This window comes from Polistes canadensis, unplaced genomic scaffold, assembly GCF_001313835.1.
Source record: "Polistes canadensis isolate GaletaPanama2010 unplaced genomic scaffold, ASM131383v1 scaffold_236, whole genome shotgun sequence".
Classification (NCBI taxonomy): domain Eukaryota; kingdom Metazoa; phylum Arthropoda; class Insecta; order Hymenoptera; family Vespidae; genus Polistes; species Polistes canadensis.
Genome location: NW_014569783.1, coordinates 94,590 through 118,797, shown reverse-complemented (window position 1 = coordinate 118,797; position 24,208 = coordinate 94,590). Strand labels below are relative to the sequence as shown.

The 24,208-nt window shown below is 34.0% G+C and overlaps 1 protein-coding gene across 1 annotated transcript in view; it reads right to left on the bottom strand.

Moving 5' to 3' along the window:
• Positions 1–351: 351 nt before the first annotated feature.
• The window catches only part of LOC106790413 (early growth response protein 1), a gene marked incomplete at its 5' end in the record, with an annotated part of 47,904 nt that continues 24,047 nt past the window's right edge, over positions 352–24,208 (bottom strand). Inside the window, one exon of the mRNA XM_014755276.1 lies at positions 352–3,065. Coding sequence (XP_014610762.1) covers positions 1,125–3,065 — 1,941 coding nt within the window. The remainder of the gene's footprint in view (positions 3,066–24,208) is intronic.

Here is a 24,208-nt window from a genome sequence, read left to right as displayed (position 1 = left end):
ATAGTAATATAATAATAATAATAATAATAATAATTACATACTAATTAACGTTATCTCTACATGTTTTTTATATAACCTTTCAACTTGTAGTTTTCTCTCGTTCGGCAGGTACAATTCGTTAACTATCGATCATTATTTTGTAACCCTTCTCTTTGCCTAATTAATATTGATTTTTCATTTTGTATATTTTTAATGGAAACTCTCTTGAAAATTCGGGAAGAGATTCGTTGTAAATCTCAAAATATATTTCCAATAACAAACGACTTAATGTGGGAATTAATTTATATAAAAATAAAAAAATATACATATCTCTATGTATGGGATATATATATCGTAAAAATGAAATCAAATATATATTATATAGATATATATATATATATGTTTTTTTTTTCGTTACTGTATCGAACAATGTAACGGTTGAATTTGAAAAGGAATTAAATAAATCTCGAGAACGATTGAGAAAATAATTATTTTCTCGATTAATTCTGTACTAATTTGGCACAACACTCGAATTTTCGTTAAATAATCAGCTAGCTGTGCATAAAAAAAAAGTGTGTCTTCACGAATGTTTTCTTATACTTATAGGTTATGTCAAATTATTTAATCTCAGATTAAAGGACATATTAATAATTTTTCCCCCGAATAACAATTAATCTAATTGGATCGAGGAAAAAGAGTTTTGGCACGTGTGTTGTAGTAGTACGCTTAAAAATTTTCGATTGAAATACGCTTATAGGGGATTAGTATGATGATCGATCGAAGAGAAAAAGAGAGCGAGAGAGTTTTTTTAGGTTAGGTTAGAATTTTCCTTCGATACGCGATCATAACGTGTACGAGGAAAAAGAATAATTAAGAAAAGGAAAAAGGAAGGAAGAAAGAAAGAAAAAAAGGGATGAAGGATTAAGGGATAATACAGTCCGAGACAGGAGTGTTCTCCATTTGTGTTATTTTCAACGTCGAGATTCGCGCTGATTACGACGACGCGAAGTTCCACGCTCGAGTTCGCGAAAAGTTGTCGAAAAAGAATCAGCGAGGACGGAGGTACGTCCGCGAGTTCTTCGCGAAATCGGAGCTCGAGGTAATGATGATGATGAAAGAAACCAAGGTCGTCCAATGGCTCGTCGTCATTCGGTTTTGATGGGGGGCCCAGTGGAGGAAGGAGACGATGGCATGGGTTGTCCATAAGAAGTAGGACTACTGGCTCCATCGGATGGTAGCGAACCAGGTTCGGTTTTGGTCGGGCCGCTAGCTCCCGAAGCTCTTCCTTGGCTTTCAAGGAACTTATTGTGGGTCCTCTGATGCCTAGTGATCATGTCCCTGCGACATGCCGCGTAGGTACAGTCTGGACATTTGTAGGGTTTCTCGCCAGTGTGTGTTCGCTGATGAGTGCTTAGGTGATCTGACCTACTGAACACCTGGTTGCATACTTTGCACGTGTACGGCTTTACACCTGTATGCAACCTCATGTGTCTCGTCAACATATCAGACCTAGCGAAGCTCCTTTGGCATACGTCGCAGAGATATGCCTTTGCCGAGGCGTCGTGTGGGCCCTGTTTGCGATGCCTCGAGGCCATGTGTTTGGCGAGCCTGTCGTGAAGGCTAAACATCTGTCCGCATTCCGGACAGACATAAGCTAAATCGGCACCGGGCGGCATCTCCTCGACAACCGGTGAAACTTCAAGGTTGTATCTCACGGCAACGCTCTCCTTAGTCGTCGGTGATGCGACGTCACCTCTGACGACTGGGACACTCACGGAGCCCCTCGTCACTATGCCAGCCGGTAATAGTCGAAGTGCCGGAGGTCTGTTGCCCCCCGCTGCTGCTGCTGCTGCTGCTGCTGCCGCGGCTGCTGCTGCAGCGGCCGCCGCCGACGCCATTAAATTTTTCATCGAAAGGTCCAACGGTAACTCCTGCGGACTTGTCGTCGTCGTCGTGCTCGTCGTCGTTGTCCCCATCGTCGTCGTCGTCATCGTCATCGTCGTTTCGCACTCCAACGAGCTGCCGCGCAGCGGATGATTTTGATTTACCATCAATGACATCGAGGAGGACGTCGAGGCAGGTGGTATCCTCTGTTCCCAGCTGGACAACACATCGGTGTCCGAATGACTGCGTCCGCGAAATATATCCGGCAGGTATTTGGTGTGCATGTACTGTTCGAAGCTGTACGGCGTTAGCGGTGGTAGGGACAATGGTGTCAGCGGGGTCAACGGAGTCAATGGCGTTAACGGCGACGTCGGTGAATGCAACATCGAATTAGGGGACTGACTGCACTGCGCGCAAGCACAAGCACCGTTGTTCGGCTTGCCCGTTGTTGAAGAGGAACGATTCGACGCGGACGATTTTTGATTCGGGTTCTGCCGTGTTTTATTATTGTACGGTAAGTTCCGATTGTTATGATGACGGCTCCTGTGATGATGATGATGATGATTGTGATGGTGATGGTGGTTGTGATGATGATGATGATTTCGTTGATCCTCCCCTCCTCCTCCTTCGCCAACCGTTGTAGTTGTTGTCGTCGTAATCGCCGTCGTGGTAGATGCAGTTGCAGTTGTCGTAATTGTACTCGTCGTCGTCGTCGAACTGGACATCGGATTTTCTTCCTCCTCCTCCTCCTCCCCTCCCGTTGGCGTTACGGGAGAATCCTCGTCCTTAAGCCTCAAAGGTTGAATGTTCAAAGCTGACGGACTGTCAACGGCCGACCTCGAAGACGACCTCGGTGAACTGAACACGTCCTCCTCTTCCTCGGATGCTGGCCCGTTGCCCTCGAACCTCAAAACCTCCCCCTCCGACGGCGAACTCCGATGGGCTTGCAATATGTCGAGTACTTGGGCCAGTCGTTTCCTCTTTCTTGGAATCCTATGATTCCTATTAGCCGTCGCCGCCAGGGTATTATTGTTCGTACAGGAGGGCGGGGGCGGCTTTGCCGGACCCGGGGGCGCGGCTGCGGCGTCCTCCACGGCGCTCTCGGCCATAGTCATCGAGGATGCGCGGCACCCGCCGCCTGGGCCCCTTATGCCGCCTATTACACCCTCTGCTACAACCGTCGTACTACCTCCCACCTCGTCCTGCAACAATTCAATCAACAATTTCCTATTTATATTGGTATCCAATATTTATTTTCGCATCACAGGATTTCTGATTTAATCAAATAGCCCTGTATTGTGCATAAACATTTTAAATCAAACTACATTCGATTTATTTTGAATAATAAAGGTATCACGTTATGTAAAATTATAAAGAAAATAGTAATAGTTTAACTCAATTTTGTTTGTATATGATGGGATTCAAATAGTTCCACTGTGCCTATGTGCATGCAGTTGTTGCAATATTTCAAAGTGGGACACTTCAATCCCACCAAAAAGATATCCAAATGTTCATGTAATTTCAATAATTAGCCTATTTAGTGAATCCTCCTACGTTTCTCTCAACATTTTTAATTCGATTTCTGATCTAACCTATTTTACGATTCAACAAACAAACAATTTGATTCGATTAAAAATTGTATCATTTATTTACCGTGAAATAAAAGAAAATATAACTAAATTTTAGTGAATTTTTGGTTTTCTGTCACGATATTACAACGTTTAAAACGAATTTAAAACGAGAAAAACTAGATGTCGCTTTTATCGATATCTAATTGCAAGTTAACCTAAAAAACGCAATGAAAATTAATACAAACACCCCTTTCTCTACACGTGTCTGCTTCGAAAATGTTTTAGCATCTTCATTTATCACAACATCAGGTGTTCTATCATAAAATCGCGCGTTAAACGAGTAGGTAACAGTCACGAATGCATTTCAATTTTAGATTAAGTAACATCATATGGTGTGCAGCAAATCGACTGGGATCGCAACACTGTAAATTGAATCCTAGTAACTTTTTGCCTAAAAAACTTCAATTCTCGATTACTTATCCTCACCAGTCATTAAAATCTTTCTCTCTATCTAATTAAACGTACAAAAATCTACATATACGTGCAGTTAGTTTTTATAACAACAAGAAGAAAATATTTAAAAAAAAGTGACATAAATTTTTAATTTACATAAAGAAAATCATTTTCATAATACAAAAGAGTTATCGATTAGGATGATTTTACAATGATCGTTATGTGTATCTTTTTATCCCTTTAAATCTTTCTTCCTTTCTTTTTTTTTTTTTTTGCATTTAAGCAAAGAAAGCCGGCTCTCCCTTTTTTCTTCCTTTCCCTTATCCCTTTCTATCTTTATTATTATTTTCTTTTTCTCTCTCTCGTCATATGATAGTCGTCTTCAGAGAAAGAAAGAGAGAAACCTGCCGCCGCACGGTAAAAGAATCTCTCACGGAGAGAAAGGGCTCCGATGATCGGTCGTAAAACGTAAAGGGGACTCGTAAACGGAGTGAAAAGATGTCAGAACGTAAAAGCCGAGAACAGGTCCCCAAGGAGAAAAAAGGTGTGGGCGTACTTGGCTCGTTCCTCTCCCCCCTTACCCTTCTTTCCCTTCCCCTTTCCTTTACTCCGTCATCATCGTTGTCGTCATCAACGACGTCGTCATCGTTATTTACTTCCTTTTTATTGGGATATTTTTAATCACTTTGATTTTTATTTTTACTCAACAATCCTATCAACTTTAAAACAAAAATATTAGATATATTGTTTGCCAAGAAAATAGAAAAAATATCAAATTAATTTTGTTGCCGTCATCAACGTTTTATTAACCCCCTTTTTATTGGAATATTTTTAATCACTTTGATTTTTTTTTTTACTCAACATCCCTATCAACTTTAAAACAAAAGTATTAGAAATATTGTTTGCTAACTACAACAACAAATATATAAAATTAATTTCGTTGTCATCATCGTTTTATTTACCCCCTTTTTACTGAAATATTTTTAATAACTTTGATTTGTACTTTAACTCAACAATCCTATCAACTTTAAAACAAAAGTATTCGAAATATTGTTTGCTGACTACAACAACAAAATATATAAAATTAATTTGCGAAATATTAAAAATACACTGGGGATATTTTTATCTATGTACCCTAATTCTCGAAGAGGGGGAGGAGAAAAAAAATTAATGTTAAGAAGCTCGAAGAAAAATGATCCCACGATTTTAAAGATGAATCTTGTATCGAGATCATCGAATACATCGGTCAGAACGATGAGACTCGACTTGGTGGTCGAGGACGAAACGTCGATCTAAGGAAAGGGGGAACAGGGGGAAGAAACGGGGGTGAGGAACGGGGGGGAAAGGATTCTGCAAGGTAGCAGAAGCGAGGAGAGGATCATCCGTGAAGAATTCCTTGGCAAGGAATGCCCCGAAGGAGGCACCTGTAACCACGACTCGACTTGAGAGGAAATACAGAACAGGTTGAGATGTGGGCGTGGGTGGAACGCTTGATCTTTCTCCCGCACGATCTACCGATATATACCGGGTGTACCGTATAAAATTCAGCGATGGGTTTAACACGACTTCAAATACATTTTGTTCTATATACTTTCTACGATTTTCATATCTTCAAATACGTACGAAATGCATGAATAAATAATAATAATATTAATAATAATAATAAAATTAAATTATAAATTATGATTTGTTTTTAATAAATATATTTTAAAATGTATATTATATATATACTGTATTTTTTAGTATATAATATGAATATTATATATATATATATATATAATATATTTTCTTTTATTCATTCATATTTTTAGATAAAAATTCGAATAAAATGTTGTTGATCTAATCGTAAATGTACTCGTATCTTTTACTACTACTTTCAGATCTATCTACCATTCCTCCCTTTCGGAAGGAAAGAGAGTACTCTCTTTGGCCCTTTAGGGCAGACGAGCTATCCTACTCACTCAGTGGCGGTGAAGCTACGGCAAACTGCTACCAAAAAACCAGACGGGCTACCGAAGAGAAACCGATGCCTCTTCTCTTCTCTTCTCTACCCTTCTTCTCTTCTTTTTATCTTCTTTTCTTTCGTACTATAGGATACGACGACTTTTAGATGATAAAGGATCGCTGAGAATCTTCTTTTTCTTACCGAGAAGGTCTTTCGCATCGATTCTTTTTTTTTGGGATCTTCTTTTAACCCTTTCAGTGCTGAACACTTTTAACTGAAGTGTTTTTTTTTAGATACGAAATAGTTTATCATTATTATTGACTTATTTTTCCATTGATTAATAATAAATGAAACTGTTCGTGTTCGTTTGTTAATATAATTTTCATGGGACAAGATTCTAAACAATAATCAAACGCATATATAGTAGTCTAAGTGTTAAATCTATTTTTTTTTTCTACGTTCAAACTAATAATCATTTTTTCATCGAGTTTGACTAATGATTGTTTCTGGGAACGAATAGGATAACGAAAACATTTCGGACGAATTAATTAAATGGTTTAGTGAAATTACGCGAATGTAAAATTAAATGTAATCAAACTTCTACACCATAAAATAAAACTACAATATAAACGACCATGGTATTATCGGCAAAGTTAAACGAACCTATCAGAGTACAAGTATAATAAGTGTATATATATATATAATATGCGTGTAGAGGTAAAAGTACGTACGTCGTGCGACAGATTTTATCGTCGTCCGGAAAATTACGGTTTATCGGTATAGTGATTAATGACTATTCATTGGATATTGGACGGTAATTAAACGTTCGGTGATTTGTGTTCTAAAAAAGACGAGAAAAGAAAAGAAGAAAAAAAGAAATAATAAAAAGATAACAAAAATGATTAAAACGTATCAGGATTGTTAAACAAAACTAAATTATGATTTAAAAATTGATTCGATGTTATCTACATCTATCACTCGTCCCACCCCCATACATATTCATTGTCAATCATTTGCATTATTCTTTTTTATTTTCGTACATGAATTTTGATCGTAATGAATTATTTCAAAGTACCCCTCCCCCATCATCCTCCTCCCAACAATCCCCTGTTTAATTTCAAACGAAAAGTAAAACATACCATAGAAATTAGTTCACGAATTATTTCGATAGTTATCTGATTCGATAATCTGATTGGTAAGATAAGCAAAGTGTCTTAGAAATCATCTTTTTCTTTTTGAAGTTTACTCACTCACACCGATAATTAAACTTCTCGCAATTTTACCGTCACCGTCACCATCGTCGTCGTCGTTCCTTGCGCGTCATTGCCTTTTTATGGCTTGTTGCACCTTGCCTTAGTCACCCCCCTTCCCCCCTTTCTTCCCCCTTCTTCTTCTTCTTCTCTTCTTCCTCCCACTTCGCGTAGAAGGGGGAGCGTGAATGTAAAACTGGCTAAGAATCATTAACGAGCAACCACCAACTTTAACCATCGCAAACACCACCACCACCACCATAACCACCATCACTGGTGCTCGATAGAATTCAAAAAGAGCATAAGAGGGAACACCTGAAAGTTATATACGAGCGTATACCAACTTGACTGGCGCGTTTACATGAAACCTCCTCCCCCAACACCCCTAACCCCTCATCAACATCCTCATCCTCATCCTTCTACTCCTCTTTTTCATCCTCATTCTCGTTCTACTCTTTCTTCTTCGTCCTCGTCCTCGTCTACTTCGTTTTCTTCTTCTTCTTCTTCTTCTTCTTGCCCTCACCTAAGAAGTCACCTGTACCGGCTGTGAAAGCGATTAAGGCACCGACACAAACACGTACACACCGATAAAGTTTCTTTCTTTTTCCTTTTTTTCTTCTCTCTCTCTATATATATATATATCTCTATCTTTCTTTTAAGAAATTAAATAGGTTTTTTTTTCTCATTATACCCAATTTCTAACTTTTTCTCAGCGTCATCGTCAACAGGTGCAAACGAACTTTCAATAATTTCCATTTTATTTTTACTCGTGTAAAAATGAAGAAAATTTATCAAGACCACCACAAATCATGTTGGTAAAGACAAATTTTACTGTGGTTGTTATACAAATTGTTTTTTTTTTGAAGTTATACTTCATTTGGCGCGTTTTAGAAAGTGAGGTTAGATGCGACCGAAAAATCTACACCACGAAGTTGCCGATATTTACGATGCGCGGGAAAATTGAAGTTATTTTTGAGGTTATGTTCATTTTGTTACGCTAAAGAAGTATAACTTCTTATGTTCGTAAATAAGTACACACATCATTTTTGTTTTTTACAGTTTCTACGAATATTTGAATTCGTTTTTCCTCGTTAAATGAATAAATAATTATAATCCTTTCATAATATTATTAAGACTTATATTATTATCGATAAAATATAAGAGATCTAAACTGAAATAAATATAAATGTTAAAACGTGATTACAAATTAGAAAATAATTAATTTCATTCGGTTGTGTTAAAATACAATTGCATTGTATATCCGATTTATAACAATAAACAGTTGTAATGATAATTAAAACGTGAGTACTCAAACATATATCTATCGTTCTGATAATTCAATGGAAAAATCAATCCATACGATTAGACTAATTCGCATTAATTACACTAACCTATCGATTATTTACCGATCGGTATGTACGCGACGACACTCGGTGATTAATAAATAGAAAAACAATAAATTATTAAAGAAAAAAAAAACCACACACATACAACCATTGTAAAAGTATTCGTGACAGATTATTTTTTCTTTTTTCTTACACATTAGTGGTGGGAAGAGGAGAGGGGATTCCAGAAACGACATCACGTTTTATCCAATAAACAACAGGTTGGTGTCTAACGTTTGCCCTTGTTGCTATCGCACAATCTCTAATATATTATTAATTATTTACGTACGTCAAGACGTTTAAAATATTCTTCTTAATGACATAAAGAGGCGCGTCAACACGATCATGCATCTATCTATCTCTCTCTTTTTTTTCATTATTCATAGAAAGACATATATATATATAATCAATCGATTGAATTTCGATTTGATCAGTAATATTAAATGTATTAACAATGAATAACATAGATTACGCGTGAAGATAGAAAAAGTTATGATAAAAATTGACATCCTTATGAGAAAAAAAAATTCTATCGAAGTATTAGAAATTCAAACGTGTTAGTTAGTTGTGTGTTTATCGATCCTTAACAATTTAGTTAATTATCTTTTTACTCAACAGAAGAGGAGAGGAAGGAGGGAAGGATAAGGGGACCTTTGCAATTATTTTCGAAAAAATGACAAGGGGGATTCCATTTCTAGTTTCTTCTAGTTAGAAAAAAAACTGTCATCTCGTCTATAGTTATATATTATTAATATTATTATTATTATTATTATTATTATAACACCTGTTAATGTATAATGCGATTTATTTTGCATTTCTATGTGTCTCGCAGTTGCATCAAAAGAGAAACAGCAGTAGCATAAACAGCCACCCAATGGGCACACCACTGCACTGCAGGAGAACTGCAGATTCCGAAATTTAGTTGCGCAGAGTCGAGTTTCTATGTATATATATACGTATACGCATCTATATATATATACATAAGCATGAGAAGCATATAACACATATGCTCGTTGCTTTCTTTCTCTCGTGTTGCTGCATTGTACACAGGTTGCATCGAATGAATGCAACGCTCGCGCAAATGAGCCGCAAATAAATACTACGTGAAAAGCATTGATCGTACAGAAGAGAAAAGAATAGAGAAAGAAACAAAAATAGAGAGAGAGAGAGAGAGAGAGAGAGAAAAAAAAAAAAGGAAAACTAGAAAAAATTTAGAACATTGCATTCTCTGACATTTTCTGAATCTTTGCAGATTGTTTTATAACGCGAAAAGATACTCTGCGCGTAGACAAAAGAATGCACTTTAATTTCATATAAAAATCATTAAAATCCATTCGCTAAAAGTATAAAAAATATTTACCAAAACTTTTCAAAGAAATGGCAAAGATGCATAATTTACAGCATTGCCCTCTCTGATATTTCCTGAACTTTACATGCTGAATTTATGGGTCGACAATGTATTGTTCGTGTAGAGAAAAGAGTGTATTTTAATTTTATAGAAATTTCATTAAAATTTATTCACTTTTAGTATAAAAAATATTTACCAAAACTTTTCAAAGAAATGGCAAAGATGCATAATTTACAGCATTGCCCTCTCTGATATTTCCTGAACTTTACATGCTGAATTTATATCTCGATATGGTATTCTACGCGTAGACAAAAGATTGTACTTTAACTTAATATAAGTTTCATTAAAATCCATTTGCTAAAAGTATAAAAAATATTTACCAAAACTTTTCAAAGAAATTGCAAAGATGCACAATTTTCGGCATAGAGTTCTCTGACATTTTCTGAACTTTACATGCTAAATTTATAACTCGATATGGTATTCTACGCGTAGACAAAAGAGTGTACTTTAATTTAATATAAATTTCATTAAAATCTATTTACTTTTAGTATAAAAAATATTTACCGAAACTTTACAAAGAAATTGTAAAGATGCACAATTTTCGGCATTGAGTTCTCTGATATTTTCTGAACTTTACATGCTAAATTTATAACTCGATATGGTATTCTACGCGTAGACAAAAGAGTGTACTTTAATTTAATATAAATTTTATTAAAATCTATTTACTTTCAGTATAAAAAATATTTACCAAAACTTTACAAAGAAATTGCAAAGATGCATAATTTACAGCATTGCCCTCTCTGATATTTCCTGAACGTTACATGCTGAATTTATATCTCGATATGGTATTCTACGCGTAGACAAAAGATTGTACTTTAATTTAATATAAGTTTCATTAAAATCTATTTACTTTTAGTATAAAAATATCAATCAAATAAATCTATAACTTTCCTTCGCGTGTCTCTTTGATAAGATCGTGTAATACGAATGAACGAAGTATTGGTAGTAGCACTCGTCAAGGAAAGATATCAAATTCTGTATTCCTTCCGAACGGACGCTACGTACAAGTGACCGATGTTAAAAAAAAAAAAAAAGAAACATAAAAAAGAAGAGAGTTTCGATTTATTCACGGATAGGGACGACCTTCCGTGGAATTTCAAATCGTTGCACGCACAGAGACACGTACATACTTTTAACGTACCTACTTAAATCGTACATCTACTTATATATACACATATATACATACATAAGCGTGACGTGTCAAACGTGTACACTTACACATTTAAACATCTACACACAGATACAAACAAACAGGGAAGAAGAAGTACACGAATGTTGGAAAATAAGAAACTGGCTGGCTTCTCTCGAAGGCAGCACTCGTACGACGAACGTTATCGCGTAATTGCGGGTTAATTCGAAGCTGACAGGCGACAGTGTACAAGGCGTGGGCGATTCCTTAAGCCTGTCTCATTTTGTCGCCCTCGAACTCGGCACGCAAGCGTTTAAACTTTTAAACTGTCTCTCTCATACACACTTCTCGTCGAATAAAAAGAAAAATCAAAAGTGTACAAGAAGAAGAAGAAGAAGACTAGTCTACTCTAACATATTTTCTCAGAATCTCTGCTAACATTCTTCTTCTCTCAACATACACACATATACACACACGTATATTTAACACTTCCTCGTTTTATTATTCGCGTGAGTTTAATCGCAACTAGGAAAAATCACCAAAGTTAACTCTCAACGATAGTTTTTAACTGGTATGTATGGTTCAATCTTGAACTTTCTTTCTCTTTCTATCTCTTATTCTATGTCTTTTTCGTTCTCATTTGATCTTTTTCTTTTTTCGTCATCGATGGCCGAGATTATCGAGGTGTTAATGCGTCTGCAAGTTTAACGTCTGTCCTCGGTACACATCGAGTTTGCATTGAGTCATTTAGATACGTTTAAACGTCAAACAAATTCGCGAATAGAAATTTTTGTAATATCATAAAATTCGACTTATAATAAAAATGAAAAAGATAAAATTTGTTTAAATGATTAACAATGGGGTTACATACAATTCGTACATTTTATTATACTAATTAAAACGATAATTACTTATCAATACGAACGATTAAATAGATCACGGTAATTGAAAAATAATAATAATATTTTATTAGATATCAAGTGATTATTTTTTTTATTTTTTTATAGAATTTCTTTCCTCGCACCGTTTAACAAACGTCGGCACGTTTGCGAGACGTCCGGTACGCGTTCGACCGATCGATTCAATCTAATTCGATTCAATTCTATTCGATTATGTAATCTTATCGGTGAGAAATAGGAATACGGATATAGTGGGTGTCACGAAACTTGAATACGATACTTTACAACGTTTCCCATTCCCAATTACGTCTGTCCAACAGACAACCATAATACTTGTTTATTCATCTACCACCCATTCGTCTGTTCTCATTCGTTAATACTTATACACACACACATTCATATATATATATTTTCTTGGTAAATCGATTCGTAAAACTTTTTTTTCTAGCAATCTATTATCCAACTGGCCAAATGTATTTGGGTTAGTAGTGTGCATACCATGAAAGAGAACTTGCAAAGTAATGAACTGTCCTACCTGAGATATCGAGTACCTCTTTAATCACACTGCAAAAAGTATTAGATACTTTTTTTTCCTTTCTTTCCTATATTCCATCTGATTTGATGTGGTAGTGGTAGTGGTTGGTTGGTTTGTATCTGTTTAGAACACGCTGAGCTAGAAAATTCTATGAAATACTCATCCTACATTTTCTATTTCCTTTTTTCTTTACCTTTAATATTCCATCCTATCATCATAATCATCATCATAATCATCCATGCCCTTTTACCGTTTAGACTTTTGCATCAGTTTTCTTCTAATCGATGTTAAAAGCTAAAAAGGTCCTATCTATGTTGTTTTGTTCAAACGATGATGCAGAACGAAGATGTACGTCAATGTAGAAAGAAATATAAAGAGAAAGAGAGAAAGAGAGAGAGAGAGAAGATCTACGTTGGATAGGATGGGATGGTTCAGGTATAGAAACCCCCATATGCCTTAATAGAAACACCCACGCTCTTCTCATTATGCGAATATCGTAAACGTTCCCCTCATATACGTGAACGTTGCGATCAAACCGTATGCAAATATCACCAGCCGTTCTCTTTCTCTATCCTTACCTTTCCCTTTCCCTTTTTTCATTCCCTCTCTCTCTATTTTTTTTCTTTTTCTTACCTTATTCGTTCTTTCGAGAACAGTTTGCACGCTATCCCGTAAAGCAGTCCTTAGCAATTTGCTACCATTTCTTTTCTTCCTTCGAATTACACGTTTTAAATATATACACAACCCTAACACCCACCCAAACTTAGATTTTTTTTAATATATTCTTTTCTCAAACCCCTCCCCCATCCCTCAGACGAATTTTAATGAGGTTCTAACATTAAAAATAATTTTGTGAGTTAGTATAACTTGTGTCATACACACACGCACGTGCGCATACTGTTTTGTTTGTTGTTTGAAAAAGTATATTTTAATTTTAGTCACTTTTTAATATATATAAAATAAGTAAAAACATATTTTTAAATAATATTTTAACATATAAAAAACATTAAGCATATAAAAAACATTAAACATATAAAAAATTCTATGATTGGTTATAAGAGTGCATAAATTTTATCATAGTATTTAACATGAATAAATATCATATATTTGTAAATATTTTATTCTAAGGTTTGTTTGACCCTGTGGCATTTTAATATAGATACACATATACATACACACACTGTGAATACATTGAACGGTCAACGTTCTTAAAGATTCGACTCGTTGACGTCGTTTTATTTAATCGTGTGTTACTTTCTTTCTTTCTTTCTTTCTTTCTTTCTTTCTTTGTCTTATTCTCTGTCTATTTCTTCTCATCATTTTTTCCTTTTTCTCATTCGTTGTTATTTATTTGTACCTTTGACCGCTCGGTACGTAACACACCACCCACGAGTAGAATAATGACTCATTTTGCAGTTATTTAGAAAGATAAGATAATGTTCATACTTTGCTTCATCGTATTAAGGATAATAAATATCTTTCATTGTACGTAAGTTATATATATATATATTCTGAAGAAATTGATTAGTTATTTAGAAGTTAATAATTATGACGTCTTTGCAATTTTTTCGAAAAGTTCAGGTAAATATTTTTTATACTTACAAGGAGACCTCACGGATTTTAACGAGCTTTGGTATATTAGTAGTATACCTTTAGGGTGTTAACGTGCTAAAGTATTTTATTAAAATGAGAAGCCAATTTTGAGAAAAATGCTTTTAAAATTTTGAATTTTTTGTATATATTTTTATATTATCTTAAATGCAACTCCTTATCAAGTGGTGTTCTGTTAGTTAGTATTTCAACGGGAAAGAGTTTTTTAATAATATTTTTCAACCTGTTTTTAAATTATATTTGCAGAAGATGTTAAAAAATTTGTTATTTCTAATATTTTTTTGTAATAAATAATTTTCTCTTACCTGTATATATTTAAAACTTAAGAATTACGAAAAAACAATTTGAAAACATAGAAAAAAGTTATTAAAAAGTATTTTCCATGATCTGCAAAGGTTCATAAAATGGCAAAGAAAAGTTGGAATAATAATAATACACAATAAACACACGAACTTTTGGTACCATCCCTTATTTTTCTTGTTTCATCAGAAAAAAAACTGAGAAACGTCGAATTAATTGCATCCGTTGCAAGTGATAGACATCACCCATATTTGTACGATGGGGAAAAAAAAACTGAGACCGAAAAAAAGAGAGAGAGAGAGAGAGATAGAAAGAAAAAGAGAAACAAAATGGTATACTTTGTCTGAGAATGTATTTCCACCCGCACCAACGAACGCTTAATAAAAGAAGAGGAAAAAGAAATAAAATGAACCGAAAAAAAAAACAGAAAAGAAAAGAGAAAAAGAATATGTAGAAGGTAGATCTTGAAAGAAAGAAAGTATAAGCGAGAAAGATAGAATAGGGCAGTAATAAGGCGGCACAGATGATGAGTGGCCGACGTAAATTAGCCGGCACGTAAATTAACCACCACCCCCGACGAAGAAAAGGCAACAGAGAACCGACCTGCACTGCTGGTGAACAACAACGAAGAAGACGACAACGAAGATGACGAAGAAGGAAAACGAACACCAACACAAACACAACGAAAGAAAAGAAACTCGTGTATGCCACTAGAAAGTGTGTTTGTGTGACTGTGTGTGTGTGTGTGCGAAAGAAAAAGAAAGAAAAATAAAGAAAATTTAAAAGAGAGAAAGAAAGAGAAAGAGAATCGTAGATGCCGACGGAAAGGTCCCCGGTAAAAAGTCCCTTCCTCTCTCTCTCTCTCTCTCACACTCTGTTTTTCTTTCTCTCTCTTGTGAGAGTCGCCCTCGGGGCCCTTAATGAACGTCGCGTGCCGCGCGCGAGCAGTGCACCCGTCGCAAGGTGCATCCCGAGCGTTAAAATCGTTCTCCGCCCTTACGCCCATAGACGAATACCTTTCCCTTTGAACAGAAATTGTTTCCCTTTCTATAATCAATTTTTATGTTTATTCTATTCAATTACATTTAATTCTGTTTTCCTTGTTTTTTCCTGAATAATATCTTTTGCATCTTTCTCAAATGCATTTTTAAGTATTTTATTATTATCATGAAGTAATTCAAATTTTTAACCTATCAAACCGAAATTAGAACACAAATTTCTATTCGTTTAAATAGTTTAATATCATTCGAAAATTGACCAGTTTATTGACCAGTTTATTACTATTTTTATTATTATTATTATTGGAATCTTTATGCATTATTGCTGTTACAAGACGAAATGCATTTTTATTTACGCGTATATATTATATATTCTTGTTCAATATAGCTTATCATAAAAATTAATGATTATTTTTATATCCGAAAATCGATATCATAAAGATAAATTTTTTTCTGACCTGTACATATATATATAATAATGTAATATAAGACAGAATGCATAAAAAACGGTAGGATGGTTTTAATAAAGTGCTCCTCTCCCGTCGGTGGATTGTTTATGCATAAAACTCGTTGGTGGAACGAGTTTGGTGAGTGGCTCGCGTCGATCCTGTTGCTTATAGTATGTAATGAGACTTACATTAGTTTAGATACGCGTAACCAAGTATATCAGCTTGCTCTTTAAGAGCCCGCAAGCTTTCCTATCGTCAGGTATTCTACCTTGATAAACGACAGCTCGTAATACTCCCTTCATCTTTCTTGTTTTATTATATATTTTATATATATATATATATATGAAAAATTTTCCTTTTTATTATTCGATACGAAGATACCCGAAGTCGTTACGCAATGTTCAATAGTTGACATTAAATTCAAGATCTGTTTATGAACATGAAAGATTTTTATCAAGAAAAAGATACATGTTCAAATAAATATACTTTCACGTATGGATATTTATTTATTTGAAATGTTTAATTAATATCTTTATCATAGAAATATATATATATATATTTTTGTTAATAATATTATTAATAATAATGTTATCGATTAAATTGTATACTTATTCGATACCTTTCATTGGTTTACACGTATATATAAAAAGTATATATATTTAAAGTAATATATATGTGTATTAAAAGGTATTTAATAATAATAATATATTTATAATATTTATAATATTTATAAAAAATTTGTGTGTCACGTTATAGAAATTGTACGAGATCAGATGGTGAGAGAGGAGAATAATTTAAATAATAATTAATTCTACAATCGGGTATAGTAGTAGTGGTAATATAATATAAAAAAACGAAATACGTACGAGTGAGAAAAAAATATAAAGATAATTAAAGAACTCTACGTGATAATCCGTCATTTTGGTATTACTTCCTTGTGCGTCATTGATCGTAAATTATGGCATATCTGCTGTTAAGTTTATTATGCGAATTTTTGTCAAGTCCGTTTAGATTCCTGCGTGACTCTACTCGATTACTCGGATTGCGTGAATACGTGAGTGCGTGTTGCGAACGTTTCGAAATTCATATTCGAACGATGCGTAAAAATCTTACGATAAAATTCCTTTTTTTTTCTTACCTTTTTATTCTTTTTGTTTATGCATTCTTATAATTCGATGTCATATCTACCCAAACTTATTTCTTTTTTTGTAATACGTATTTCATCGTATACGATTCGTCATAAATTATTATTATTATAAACAGAACGATACTTCAATCGAAGGCCGATTATTATCAACACACACACGAAAATACGATTAGAAATGAATTTATTATATATATTATATAATTTATTTTATAATTTTAATGATTAAACTAAACCTATGACATTAATCGAAAAAATAGATCTTTAAATATTAACCAAAAAGTATCTAACTTAAAACAAATTAAATAAAAAGAAAATTTAGGTACGAATGGGGAACAAACAAATTATAAAGTTAAATGAAGTTGAAAAAAAAGTTGATAAATTTTATTTTCCCTCGTGTAAACGTATCTCTCCATTTCTTCTCAGGAAAATATCAGAAATAAAATGAAATAAATGCGAGACGTTCAAATAAAAAGTACAAACTTGAAATCTCGTTTTTCCTCTTTAGCAGTAGAGAAAAACAATACAAAAATTCAAAGAAAAGTTTTTTTTTGTCTCTTTCTTTTACCTAAGAGAGAAACTTCCACATTCGCGTGAGTGGTTACACGTTGGGGTACGTTGGAATTACAGATGCTGGGCAAAGGACCCAGCACGCACGTATAATGCACGTTTTTGAAGCGGTGCAAAAGGGACTTCTGGACAACAAGAACAAGAACAAAAACAAGAAAAAGAAATTTAAGTGACGCGTTGTGTTGTGAAGAAGAACAGAAACTGACAAAGAATTGCAAAGTTTTTCGCTTAAGTTGAAAAAGAACAAACCGGAAAGGGGACCATCCCCGTTGCGGTCTCCTTGGCAAAACACTCAAAGAAAAAGGCAAGGGGAAACAGTGAGAAAGATAGAAAAAAAATAATATTACGCGAACACTTAATGAAATTGCAAATTTTTTGGTTTCCTCTCTCAATTCATTCTGTTTTTTTTGCTCTTAAATTCTTTTTGTTGTTCTTTTTTATGCATTTTTCATTCACACGATGTCAAATAAGTTTTATCTTACACAAACTTCAATTTAAACAATAAATGTTCATTCTTAAGATACTGCAATTGTTACAACCTAATGAAAATCTTATAAAAATAATAATAATTTATTTCTCGATATTATTTTCGACGTAAAACTTTTGACAGATGAATTTTTGTACAGAAAAAAGAAGAAACACTTTGTGAACACTTTGAAAACTTAATGTTCAAACAGATTTCGAAATATTTGACTGAGTAATCTAACGAAATGTAAGAAAAAAACGAAATAAATAGGAATATTTCCCCCATATATGATAGTTCCAGTTTATGCTATGGCTTTCTATCAAAATGTAAAGAAACGTCAAGAAGGAAAGGAAGCCGCGGGATAGTAAACGTGAAATATGCTACAGTTTATAGGATTATCCTTAGATGAACAGTGCCAGTAACACCAACCGCTATAACCTTTTCTCTTTTCATCTCTTCTCTTCTCATGGTGTTTTTCGTTTTTCTCGTCGTCATATCGTAGTTTCTATATACCGCAAGATGGTACGCGTCCTACATAAATCATGGCTAGAGACATCGAGTGCCTTTTCAAATTACATGCTTCGAATATGTGAGAGACACATATTCTCAGCTGGGAATATATTATATATCGATACTTTACAGATATACTTTTGTTATTTTATCATTTCATTTATTTTTTATTTAATATATTTCGATACTTCCATACACACACATATAATCTTTGAATATATTTATTTAAAAAATAAAAGAAAACCCATAAGTCACCTACACGTAACGAAACGTGTCAAAATAATTCGATCGTTTAAATAATTATCAATAATTAATAATCTCGCATATATGGAAACACACATGCATGGATACACATACTAAGAAAAAAACATCAACGATCATCATCGGTGTTATAATTTTTTTTTGTAGAAATATTTCAATGAAATCTATCAGATTATATACAACATATGCACACACATAAATTTTAAATACGAATACGTATATAATAGTATTAGTAGTAATAGTAATAGATATTCGTGTATGGATGGTATCTATATTTTCATTTATAAATCATAACTCGTGAAATAGGATGTTTCTGAGTACATTCTCATCGACCACCATCAACATATATACATATACATATACATAGGTAAAATCTAAACGTAAATTATAGGAAGACTCGGTTACTAAAATTTGAAATAACTTCCATCTAGTATTATTAGCACACATGGAATATTGCTTATTGTGTATTTTCAAAGAGGAGAAGATAAAATCTCTAATAGAAATAGAATGAATATGGGAATAGTTTTCTTCGTTTCACCATAACCAACCATTCTCGTGATTATGACGAAGCGAAAGAAGAAAGAATACAAAAAAAAATGTATGGAAGATAGTATATGACTGAAATATAAGAAAAATAAATAACAACAACAACAACAACATCTAACGCAACACAAACGTGATTTTTATGATGTTGCACGCGTGCATCGGCGTGGTGCATCATCGGTGCATACGAAAAACAACCAAAGCAGGCGGATAAACGTAGAACAACTGTAAAAAAAATAGTAAACTCAACTAAAATAACTAGATATCTATTACTTCGTAACTATACTAAACACGTACAGATATCCTTGTAACAGTAGTATCATAAAAAAGTAACATAGATAAAAATTACTATAAATAACAATCCAACCAGTGTAATATAATCAAATTTATTTCTAATTTACCCCCTTTCCCCATATCCCTATCACTTACAGTTAAATTAATTGAACTTTTCGATGGAGTAAACGTTCAACCTTAACCCCCTTAACCTCTTCTTCTTCTTTTTTTTTTTCTCTTAAACATTGAATAGAAAAGAAAAAAATCCTTTCACGTTTACAATCCCAATTATACTTTTGTTTTAATTTATATACTAAATTAAATATTTCTACACGCCATAGACATATAATACCATAGGTGTTAAATCGAATCGCGTTTTCTCGGTACATTTCCCCAACCCTTTCCGAAATAAAAAAAAAAAAAAAAAAACAGAAGAAATTATGAAGAAAAAAATGATGAACGGCATTTTATATTGAAGTTTTAGATAAGAACGGGCATGAAACTAAGAGGCACGCCCGTTTGAAGAGTATGGGAAGTACGGTAAGGGCTTTAGGTAAAAGATTATTCGTGTTAAAAAGTCTGGAAAGAGGATGATGATGAAGGGGAAAGATGAAGTGGGAGAGAGGGTAAATAAGAAGAGGGGGAGGAGGTTGATGGTGGTGATGGTGTATTATATACCGAGTACGGGTACGGTGGTAAGACGAGTTTTTATCACGGCCGCCATCTGCCGTGCGATCGTCATTACCGTGCTAAGTAATCCTTTTCTTAAGAGTGTGTATGGTGGTGGTATAGCTCGCGCCACGCCACGAGCTTACCATCACCACCATAACCATAACCCCATCACCATCAACTTACTACTCTCTTTGAACCGAACAACAACAACAACCAACACCAATACTAACTTCTTCACCTACTCTTCGAACAGTTGCCAACTTTAACTTTGCAGCTGTCAATCCGATGAAAGAGATTGATAGATTATAGTTAGTTGGATATATAATACCATTTGCTAACACCATCGATAAAGCAGACTTTATATATATATATATATATTTCTATATACATTTAACATAAATAATTATTATATTATATATACGATACTATATATAGAAATATGAAAAGAAACAGGGGATACATGATCAAAATCATTGACAAGTTTTCATATTCAATATTTTAGAAGTAGGTTAATGCAACGTAGTAATACACAATCGTGTCATATTCTAAAGATTATTTACTTTACTTTATTTGTATTTACTATTTGAATTTATTCTCTTTTTCTGCTCGTAGATTAACAAGTATCTTTTTCACTTTTGAATTTGTCATAAAAATGTGAACGAAAAAAAAAACTGATCGAATCGTAGAAGATCGATGAGGTTTTGCTTTCTTAAGTATGAGGGATAAAAGATGGCTATGGCTATAGCTGAGGGGGGGATTGGAGGTAAGAAAAAATGGTAAAACGATTAGTCAAAGAAACTCCGCTACTTAGTAGCACTCGTCGTCGACAAATGGTAGACACGTTTGCCGAGTATCGTAGTGTAAATCTGGCCAAGAAGTCTACGTTTCAATGCGATCAACGTTTGGCATTCGAAAAAGCTGCCGCCGCACGGTTTAACTCACTCCTTCGAGTGTTCGCGAGATAAAACGAAAGAAAAAAGAAATAAAAAGAAATAGAGAAAGAGAGAATCTTCCTCTCATCGGTCGTGTCTCTATTCCTTTTCTTATTCTTGACACGCAAAAGCAAGAATTGCTCAGCCAAGCGACGCATAACGGAAACTGATTTATGCAACCTAACCTCGCATTTTCATCTTTCTTCTATATTCCTTCCTTATTTTCTTTCTTTCACAATTCATTTATATCTCTATCTTTATCTATCTTTATCTATCCTTTCATCTTTATATTATTTTCTATTCTTTTAGATTATTTTCTTTTAATTTATCACGGTTTACAACTTCATTCGTGTGCCACGGATTAACCCGATCCTTTCTGCTGGTCCTCCTCCCCGTTTCATTCTTCCCAGGTCTTCTGCTTCACCCCCTTCCAAGGGAAATTGCATCACATGATCGATGCAATAAAATTCTGCACTTCCCCTTTGTTCCCCCTCTCTTTTCTATTTCCTTTTCGTGTTTCCTTTCGTGTTTCCGTATTTTAAGATAGGAAAGGAAAAGAAAAAGGGTTTTTGTTTGAGAAGAAAGAAAAGAAAGTGGGGAATGGGGATGAAGAAAAAAATTGTATGTTAAAGAACCGAAAAAATAGGATCAGCAGGAAGAAATGTATCGTCTGTTTGATTCGGCAGATTCGAACGATTCCCGAGAGCTTTTTCGGAAGCGTGTGTTTGGAAAAACTGATCAATTTAAATTAAAGTTGAATGAGTAGGTGGATGTGGTTGTTTTCCTGCACATTTTAAGTTGTTTAGCAACAAAATAAGAATCCCTTTTTCTATTTTAACTTTTATTGGGATGTCGATGAAGCAGCAACTATAATAAACAACACCATGAACACCAACACCAGTTTACTTTTTTGTAAAATCTTTTTAACAACGATCCTACGAAAGATAAGAGCTTTTCCGATAGCGTGTTTGAAAAAACTGATCGATTTAAATTAAAGTTGAATGAGTAGGTGGGTGTGGTTGTTTTTCTGCACACTTTAAGTTATTCAACAACAACAAAATATATATATTCCTTTTTCTATTTTAACTTTTACTTGGACGTTGATGAAGCAGCAACTATAACACCATCAACACTTACACCAACACCAGTTGACTTTTTTGTAAAATCTTTTTAACAACAACGATCCTTACGAAAGATAAGAACCGCTTGCGAAGCGCTCGTTAATTATAGCGAACGACTTTTCGATCATACCAGCTGTCGTCCACGTTAACGAAGAAAAATAAAATAGAATAACGTCTTATGTTAGATAAAGAAAGAAAGAAAGAATAAAAGAAAAAGAAAGAGAGGAAAAGATCAGTGGGTGGAGCTCCTACATCAAAGGAGTACATATTTAAAAACGTGTCCCGAGCCGAACGTGATTTCAACCGAGTTCGATTTAATTAACTTGAATCAACATGTTTTAATTATGAAACCGCTTCGTCACCCACTTTATACTCCCACTCTTCGTCTACACTTCCTTTTTTTCTTTTCTTTTCTTTTATCAACCTTTTCCCCATTCATTAAATTACTCGATCCTAAGGATCAGAAATGGTGTTTATAAAAATAAAAGATATCAAATATGAGGATTAAAAAATTCAATCAAATATCAGAAAGAAAAGGAATATGAAAGAGAAAGAGAGAGAGAAATATATTTCCTGGCAAATTTCCAAGAATAATAATCACGTTAGAATGATGCGACTCTCATTTAACGATCGCAGTGAAGTATTCCGCAAAAATCCCTTGAAGATATTAGTTGACTCATTTTATATATAAACGATCAAAAAGTTATTAGAAAAATTTGAAAGTTAAATAAATAATAACGGCGAATAGCGAATAAACCACGGTTGAGATACGCTGATACCTAATTCCTCTCGTCGACAGAATAATTTTTTATCCTTGGTAGATCTTCAACGATAAGATGTTAAAAAAAAGGGGTTTGGGGGGTGGGGTGGGAAAAAATGTAAGGGCTAATTATCGACTCGGTTCACCGACTTTCATCCTACATCTCTTCCTCCTCCTCCCTCAGTTTCTTTCTTTTCTCTTTTTCATGCGAGTCTTCGCAAGTACCAAGCATCAGCACACACCCAACACCCAGTACCCAGCACCCAGTACCCAGTACCCAGCAGCATCCAGCATCAGCAACAGAGGCGGCAACTGCATTGGCGGCAGTGGCTCGTTAATGCAGACAATTTATTACTTCGCAAAATGCACCGCTTTCATCTCCGGTTGAATCGCCAAGAATTCTGGAGGAACTCATCTCGAGATGTGGAAGTCGTTACGTGCATTTGCGAAAGAGTGAAAGAGAGATAGAGATAGATATAGTATGAAAACGGTCGAGTAGCACGGTGCAACAAATTAAACTCGAAGTATCTCATTAAGTTTTCGTTGCTCCAGTAGAAACCTACTCGAGCTAAGGGGTAAACTAAATATTCTAGAGTTAGACTATTACTATGTAATAAAAGGATACCCTATAGATGATATTATAAATGTTGATTCAACTAATTCACTGGATTTTATTCTTACATTTTTTTCTTTTTATTTTATTCTTCTTATTGATTTTCATTTCTTTTAAGTATCTTCATTTTTACTACAGCTGAATATTCTAGAGTTAGACTATTACTATGTAATAAAAGGATACCCTATAGATGATATTATAAATGTTCATGCAACTAATTCATTGGATTTTATTCTTACATTTTTGTCTTTTTATTTTATTCTTYTTATTGATTTTTATTTCTTTTRAGTATCTTCATTTTWACTMVARCTRMATATTCTAGAGTTAGACTATTACTATGTATTATAATAAGAGGATACCCTATACATGATTCACTTTGATTCAACAAATTCACTGTATTACATTATTACATTTTTCCTTTTTATTGATTTTTATTTCTTTTGAGTATCTTCAGTTTTACTTCAGCTAAATATTTTAGAGGTTAGACTATAACTATGTATTAAAATAAGAAGATACCCTATAGATGATACACATTGATTCAACAAAT